The sequence below is a fragment of the Salvelinus sp. IW2-2015 genome, unplaced genomic scaffold (genome assembly GCF_002910315.2).
Source record: "Salvelinus sp. IW2-2015 unplaced genomic scaffold, ASM291031v2 Un_scaffold2262, whole genome shotgun sequence".
Taxonomy (NCBI): Eukaryota; Metazoa; Chordata; class Actinopteri; order Salmoniformes; family Salmonidae; genus Salvelinus; species Salvelinus sp. IW2-2015.
In genome coordinates, this window is record NW_019943590.1 from 65,079 (window position 1) to 73,723 (window position 8,645).

The following is an 8,645-nucleotide window of genomic DNA, read 5'->3' on the forward strand; positions in this document are numbered from 1 at the left end:
CAACTTGCACATTCATCTTCTGCACATCCCTACCATTCCAGTGTTTAATTGCTATATTGTAATTACTTCGCCACCATGGCTATTTATTGCCTTAACTCTCTTATCCTACTCATCTGCTGGTTAACTTTTAGAATCACCAGCAGCGAGAGCGACATCATTGGTGTATACAGAGAAGATAGTCGGCCCGAGAATTGAACCCTGTGGCACCCCCATAGAGACTGCCAGAGGTCCGGACAACAGGSCCTCCGATTTTTTCCCACTGCCGCCCACTGGGCTTCCTCTCACTACCATATTTGGTAGTTACCTGGTTGTTGTCCTAGGTTACCTAGTTAAAATGCCATATTTGGTAGTGAGAAGAAACGCCAAGCGGACGCTTCACATTTATACATCTGGTGAAATATCTGGCTCATTGTTGGCTAGGATGTTCAGAGTCGGGCACCGGTTAAAGGTGTTATTTCTGGCGTCTCGTTGGACATAGAGGCTGTGTGATTTAAGATGTCATCTCTGGCGTCTCGTTGAACATAGAGGCTGTGTGGTTAAAGGTGTCATCTCTGGCGTCTCGTTGGACATAGAGGCTGTGTGGTTAAAGATGTTATCTCTGGCGTCTCGTTGGACAAGGAGGCTGTGTGGTTAAAGGAGTCATCTCTGGCGGACTCGTTGGACATAGAGGCTGTGTGGTTAAAGATGTTATCTCTGGCGTCTCGTTGGACATAGAGGCTGTGTGGTTTAAGATGTTATCTCTGGCGTCTCGTTGGACATAGAGGCTGTGTGGTTAAAGGTGTTATCTCTGGCGTCTCATTGGACATAGAGGCTGTGTGGTTTAAGGATAACATGCCAGTAGTGGTAGACGCATGTCGCTTGACCCGAATGATAGATGGAAAGAAGGTGGATAGCCTATCGTTTTACTGTGGTTCGAGGAAGTGATTCTCATGACTCAGGTAAAACTTGGGTATGTGAGATATGAGGTGAGACCGTATTGTACAGAAGCCGCTGCAGTGTTACAACTGTAAAACGTTTGGACACGTGGCAAGTGTTTGTTGAAGGAATAAATATGTAGCAGTTGAAGAGTCAGATGAAGCAGGTTGTTGTAATTGTGATGGGAATCACGTTCCCGAGTTACAGGAGTACCCTGTACGGATGAAGGATGTCGCAGTAGCTAGGATCAGGGCCATCCAGCAGGTTTCCTATGTGGAGGCAGTGAAAATAGCTGAAGGAGTGAGTGGAGATGGTAGCAGTAGTGGTGCATGGGTAAAATCACCGGGGAAGCCAATCCAGGGGGAAAAAAGCCATAATACAACCTATTCATTGTGATAATTGTGTTGTTTGGCTCTATAACATGTTAATTCATTTGCCTTGACACCGTGATATATATATATATATATGTATTGTGAATGTTGACCCGTTTAAAGGTCTTACTCACATCGGCTACGGAGAGCGTGATCACCCTGTCGTCCGGAACAGCTGATGCTCTCATGCATGTTTCAGTTTTACTTTCCTCAAAGTGAGCATGGAAGTTATTTAGCTTGTCTGGTAGGCTCGTGTCACCGGGCAGCTCTCGGCTGTGCTTCCCTTTGTAGTCTGTACTAGTTTGCAAGCCCTGCCACATCCGACGAGCGTCGGAGCTGGTGTAGTATGATTCGATCTTAGGCCTGTATTGACGCTTTGCCTGTTTGATGGTTCGTCGGAGAGCATAGCGGGATTTTTTATAAGCTTCCGGGTTAGAATCCCGCTCCTTGAAAGCGGCAGCTCTACCATTGATCTTAGTGCGAATGTTGCCTGTAATCCATGGCTTCTGGTTGGGGTATGTACGTACAGTCACTGTGGGGACGACGTCCTCGTTGCACTTATTGATAAAGCCAGTGACTGATGCGGTGTACTCCTCAGTGCCATCGGAAGAATCCCGGAACATATTCCATAGTCTGTGCTAGCAAAACAGTCCTGTAGYTTAGCATCTGCTTTATCAGACCACTTTTTTATAGACCGAGTCACTGGTGCTTCCTGTTTTAATTTTAGCTTGTAAGCAGGAATAAGGAGGATAGAGTTATGGTCAGATTWGCCAAATGGAGGGCGAGGGAAAGCTTTGTATGCATCTCTGTGTGTGAAGTAAAGGTGGTCTARAATTTGTTTTCCCTCTAGTTGCACATTTAACATGCTRATAGAAATKAGGTMAAACTGATTTMAGTTTCCCTGCATTAAAGTCCCCGGCCACTAGGAGTGCYGCCTCTGGATGAGCGTTTTCCTGTTTGCTTATGACGGAATACAGMTCATTGAGTGTGGTTTTAGTGCCAGCCTCGGTCTGTGGTGGTATGTAGACAGCTACGAAAAATASAGATGAAAACTCTCTAGGTAGATAGKGTGGTCTACAGCTTATCATGAGATACTCTACGTCAGGCGAGCAAAACCTTGAGACTTTCTTAGATATCGTGCACCAGCTGTTGTTTACCACTATGCATAGGCCCCCACCCCATGCCTTACCAGAGGCTGCTGTTCTGTCCTGTTGATACAGTGTATAACCCGCCAGTTGTATGTTCTTAATGTCGTTGTTCAGCCACGACTCGTTGAAACATCAGATATTTGTTTTTTGGTTGGTTTTTTTACCCTTTTTTTCTCTTCAATTTCGTGATATCCAATTGGTAGTAGTTACAGTCTTGTCTCATCGCTGCAACTCCCATACGGACTCGGGAGAGGCGAAGGTCGAGAGCCATGCGTCCTCCGAAACACAACCCAACCAAGCCGCACTGCTTCTTGACACAATGCAGATATTACACATTATAATGATATTATTATTTTTAATGTCCTGTTGGTAGGATATACGTGCTTTCAGTTCGTCCCATTTATTTTCCAGCGACTGAACGTTAGCTAGCAGAACGAAAGGCAAGGGCAAATTAGCCACTCGTCGCCTGATCCTCACAAGTTACCCTGATATCTTTCCGCGAAACCTCTGTTTCCTTTTCCAGCGAATCACAGGAATCTGGGCCTGGTCGGGTGTCTGTAGTACTATATCCCTCCCGTCCGACTCATTGAAGAAGAACTCTTTGTCCATTTTGAGGGGAGTAATCGCTGTTCTGAAGTCCAGAAGCTCTTTTCAGTCATAAGAGACAGTAGCAGCAACATTATGTACAAAACAAGTTACGAACAGCGAGAAAAAACACACATAATAGCATGGTTGGTTAAGAGCCAATAAAATGTGTTTGTGGTCTATGTGTGTGTGTGTTGTGTGTGTGTGGTGGTGTGTGTGGTTGTGTGTTGTGTGTTGTGTGTGTGTGTGTGTGTGTGTTGTGTGTGCTGTGTGTGTGTGTGGTGTGTGTGTGTCTTTGTGTGGTGTGTGGTGTGTGTGTTGATCAACAAGGATGCACACTGGCCTCGGCTAACACAATGAAAGCTAATTGGAGAAAACACAAGGACGTCTGGAACTTTCTCTCGCTTTACTTCTCTCCAGCTTATCTTCTTTTCTGAGCTGGAGATCGCCCAGCATGCTTTGCTCCACTTCACCGGTGGGCGGAACTACAGCTTTGATATGAAGAACTAACATTACTGAAATGATTAACAACAAATACTTCACAGCCTTTTGTACATAGGCCAGGGGAACAAAGTATGAAAATATGGTTGGATCAGAATCCCCTTTATAATCATTGGCCAGTACGGAGAATTAAGTAAAACCACAAGTCCAAATCCCTATCTCCATCGATGGCTAATTTAGGAAAGGCCCAATTTTAGTTAGCTAGCTAGCCACTGGAGGACAACAACACAATGAGATGTAACAATTAAAGTTTTTTCTGTCAATAATGATGTTTGGCTTCTGATGTGATTGGTCTGAAGCCAAATCCAAACTGGCTTCCCTTGACACTTTTTTTGTTGGTGCGCCTGGACCATTCACAGCTGAGCTCACACAGTTTAGCTCAACGCTGATTGGCTATTATTTAATTTGTAAAAAAATTCAAGGGAGGCAAAATGCTCGTTGGCTTCTCTTGCATTCAATGTTACAGGCGGCAACAATGTCATACTCTTTCTGACCAGATAGCATCAGATAGATACAGTAGGCATACTGAGACAGAGGGGGCGCTGTTTCCCTCGCTCGGATRCTTTCTCCGGTGAGATACATTCAGCCTCATGCAAATTGAAGGAAATTGATGAAAGACAGAGAGGAAAAAAATGATTTGGTTATTTGCTTTTTTCTTAAAAAATGTTTTGGGGAAGCCTGGCTTCCCTTGGCATCCATGAATAAACGCCACTAAATGGTAGATGTCCCACAGCCTGCAGTGAATCCAATGCAGGAGAAGGATCCCGACACACTAACTGTGAAGCAGGTGAACTTTGTTGCGTTTATAAGCAAAGTGATTGAATTACACTAGTCGAACTAATAAAAAGTTAAAAGAATCTAGATATCATTGTGAAGGTGGCAAAAAAGTATTTCTGGATCTCCAGGACTTTACAGCCGAAATGTTACAKGGAATAATACAGAATGAAGAGGTTCCCCCCTCCCAGGTTCCAGAGCCTGTTGAGGGATCTGAATAGACATTTAAATCCAACTGAAAGAGTACAGTTGTAGTTTTTGTGTTTTATTTACTTTTGAATATTAGAAGTGTTTTTTTTTTTTTTTTTTTACATTGACCTAATCCTTATTATTTTGGTTTGTCAGTCCCCCCCCCATCCAGTAGGTGGCGGCATGCACCTCTAACGTTGTTTGCGGACCGCCATAATAMCATGGAAGRAGAAACTATAGCATTCCGGGCTGGGACTTGCGGTTGTGCTTGTTAGTARCATCTGAATAGACAAAGCCATTGCCGTTGTGCGTGTTAGTAGCATCTGAATAGACAAAGCCATGGCGGAGAGTCTGTGCGTTGTTGTGCTCCTTTTGTGTGGGACTCTGATCCCCTTCGTGACCGGTGAGTTTGTCAATTGGAAATCAGTCATTAACAAACATTGTTCAGTATCAGTCTGTGACATTGTAGCTAAGAGTTTGTTGATGTTTTTTTTTCCTCTCCGCAAAGCTAGCTAACGTTAGATGTCTAACAGTGAAAGTACATGTGAARGTACATCTTTCATTTTCGGATGAGGTGGGGCGAGTCTGGCAACCAYGCTGCTAAAGCCACTTACTGTCTGTTTGGTAACTACATATGTATGACTGTTTCGTATGACTTTGCCTTAACTCTTAAAAGGTTTTAAGTACATAGTTGGTCTAGAGAAGGGTTATGTTATCTCACTGTCAAACATGGACGTAACGTCGTTATGCAGTATTAATTCAATTCAAGGGGCTTTATTGGCATGGGAAGTGAAATAGATAATATACAAAAGTGAAATAAACAATACAAATTAACAGGAAACATTACACATACAGAAGTTTCAAAAGAATAAAGACATTACAAATGTCATATTATATATATACAGTGTTGTAACAATGTAACAAATGGTTAAAGTACAMAAGGGAAAATAAATAAGCATAMATATGGGTTGTATTTACAATGGTGTTTGTTCTTCACTGGTTGCCCTTTTCTTGTGGCAACAGGTCACAAATCTTGTTGCTGTGATGGCACACATGTGGATCCTGTGGATAGTATTATCTAACTAACTTACTATATCGTTCTTATTTCGCAATATCCACTTCCTCCGCTGTTACTGGGTGATGAACTACACATGCAATATGTGTTGTGTGACTCGTGGAGTTGAACTGTTTGTTGTTAATTTAGTTGTAACTAGCTAAAGTAATAAAAAAATAAAAAAAAGTGTCTGCTTCCATGATGTCACAGGGAACGAACTCGTAAATGACATGGGTGAGACTGGGACATGACTAGTGTTTCACTCCATCTTGGATTGTAAATGTTGAAATTTGAAAATGTACAGTATTTTGAGGGCATTTTAGCCAGAGAGAGATACATTAATAATTTGCTCTGCGCCTGATTGTGAGAGGTCATTCACATCCGAGCTACTCTAATTCGATAAACCAGATCTCGAGGAAGCAATCAAGGATGTCTGTCTGGCGGGCCTGCCACCTCATGACTTTACGTTACCCTCTGCTAGCTGCATGGACATCCACCTCGTTTTAGGCTTCAGATAGAACGTTTGGGGAGATTAAGTGGCCAATTCAATCAGATTCGCTTTAGTCCACATCTGCATAGCAGTTGTTTTGGCGATGTTGAACTCAGAAGTGGAATTGTGGTGCTTTCGTGTCAACTGTGAGCTCGGGGAGRRKGGGGGGGGGGGGGGGGGRGGAGAGGTAAAATCACGAGCCAGTGATCTTCAGGCCGTTAAGTCGGAGTTATAGGAAGATGCTGAGTGGCCGACTTGGATGACCATTCAAAACGATTTTACCAGTCGGAGCTAATTTCCCCGCATCCCACAGGTTCCCAGTTGTCTTGAACGCTCAGAAGTCAGAAATGTCCTAGTTCCCAGTTGATTTGATCACAACATTATGGTGCTTTTAAGACATTGGGGAACTCTGTAGCCCCATGTGGTTAGGCTACCATCATCACCCACCCCAGCAGCATACCACCCTGCATCCCACTGCTGGCTTGCTTCTGAAGCTAAGCAGGGTTGGTCCTGGTCAGTCCCTGGATGGGAGACCAGATGCTGCTAGAAGTGGTGTTGGAGGGCCAGTAGGAGGCACTCTTTCCTCTGGTCTAAAACATATCCCAATGCCCCAGGGCAGTGATTGGGGACATTGCCCTGTGTAGGGGTACTGTCTTTCGGAGTGGATGTTAAACGGGTGTCCTGACTCTCTGTGGTCACTAAAGATCCCATGCCACTTATCGTAGGGGTGTTAACCCCCGGTGTCCTGGCTAAATTCACAATCTGTCCCTCATACCATCACTGCCACTTAATCATCCTCAGCTTCCAATGGGCTCATTCATCTCCTCTCCTCTGTAACTATTCCCTAGGTCGTTGCTTTAAATGAGAATRTGTTCAGTCAACTTACCTGGTGGAATAAGGCTTAAAAAAACACTGAGGGGGTTTGATTATCTGTCAGGGTTGCACCATATGGGAGGAGTTTGCACCATGTGGGAGGAGTTTGCACCACGTGGGAGGAGTTTGTGAAAAGTGATTGAATTCCTTTTGGAACTGGGCATGAGCCAGGTGCCCCGCTCTGACTGACAGCAGCTCCAATTTTCTTTTATGTAGGTTAAGCACATGGAGTATTGAGTAGGATTCTGTGTTTTCACATGCTAAAGGTATTGCTTTGGATAAAAATAGATGTATGCTCCATGCTACCTTGTTGATAACATGACCGAGCAGGGGGCAGATAACTGTTGATTTTGAAAAGAGCGCTCCTCCTTCACTGCTTTTGCCTGTTCATGTCGTGGGCCATAGCCCGGTGCACTGTGGGTCAGCTTAATCAAACTCCCTCATTAACTCTGTTGTGTTTGTTGTATTACCTGTCAATGTTATTGCTGTTGTCTTTCCAAGTTAGACTATACCATGTATTTTCTCCCAAGCTTTGTCCAACTCAAACCTATGATGTCTTTCTCCTTTCTACCCAGCTGGTGATGACTGTGAGGGCTACTACGATGCCAGCAGCCGATACCAATCCAAGCAGTACTGCGGTGTGTTCCAGGAGTGCTGTGGAACGTGTGAGAATAGATACTGCTGCATCAATGGCTACGGACAGATGGGGAAGTCTGAACAGAGCAGCTGCTTTTTCAGGTAGGAGGACAAAAACTATGGCTATGTCCTAAATCAAATGGTACCCTATGCCCCATGGGGCCCTAGTCTAAAGTCGTGCACTATATAGGGAATAGGGCCCTGGTCTAAAGTAGTGCACTATATAGGGAATAGGACCCTGGTCTAAAGTAGTGCACTATATAGGGAATAGGGCCCTGGTCTAAAGTAGTGCACTATATAGGGAATAGGACCCTGGTCTAAAGTAGTGCACTACATAGGGAATAGGGCTCTGGTCTAAAGTAGTGCACTACATAGGGAACATCCATGGCGGCTCAAAATCAATCTTAAATTAATGATTATTTATTATCAGCACACTGGAGAGGCTCCAACCAACTCAATGCACCTCGGTTTCTTTCTGAATAAAAGCTGAGTGGAGGTTTCCCTCTCCACATCACAGCAGGCCTCCCTCTCCACATCACAGCAGGCCTCCCTCTCCACATCACAGCAGGCCTCCCTCTCCACATCACAGCAGGCAGGGCCTGGTCTAAAGATTGCACTAATATAAGGGAATAGGGCCTGGTCTAAAGGTAGTGCATTATTAGGAATAGGGCCTGGTCTAAACGAGCTAGCGCCTATATAGGGAATAGGGCCCTGGTCAATAGTAGTGCGACTATACTATGGGAATAAAGGGCCCTGGTCTAAAGTAGTGCATTTGGAAAAGTATTCGAGGGACCCCCCTTTGGGACAATTTTTGTTTTATGTTTATTTAGAATGTATTGAATTGTTTTTCCCCCCCTCATTCTAAACCAACACAATACCCCATAATGACCATCAAATACCCCATAATGACATACCGTTACCCATAATGACAATCACAGAATAACCCCATAATGACAAAGCAAAAAACTGGTTTTAAGGACATTCTTCTGCAAGATGTATTAAAAATTAAAACACATATACATCAGTATTCAGACTAGAGGTCGACGTACGGCCGATTTTCAAAGTTTCACACTAATCGTCCATTTTGGACGCGATTATGGCCGATTAAC

The 8,645-nt window shown here is 44.1% G+C and overlaps 1 protein-coding gene across 3 annotated transcripts in view; it reads left to right on the forward strand.

Annotated features, from left to right (window-relative positions):
• The first annotated feature begins 4,721 nt into the window (after positions 1-4,721).
• The window catches only part of LOC112073440 (protein shisa-5-like), a 33,744-nt gene continuing 29,820 nt past the window's right edge, over positions 4,722-8,645 (forward strand). For 2 of the 3 annotated variants that reach the window (XM_024140731.2, XM_070440143.1), the window contains exons 1-2: positions 4,722-4,886; positions 7,476-7,638. In XM_024140731.2, the coding sequence (XP_023996499.1) occupies positions 4,823-4,886; positions 7,476-7,638 (227 nt within the window). In that variant the 5' untranslated portion in view covers positions 4,722-4,822. The remainder of the gene's footprint in view (positions 4,887-7,475; positions 7,639-8,645) is intronic. The other variant, XM_024140728.2, reaches the window with a different exon arrangement.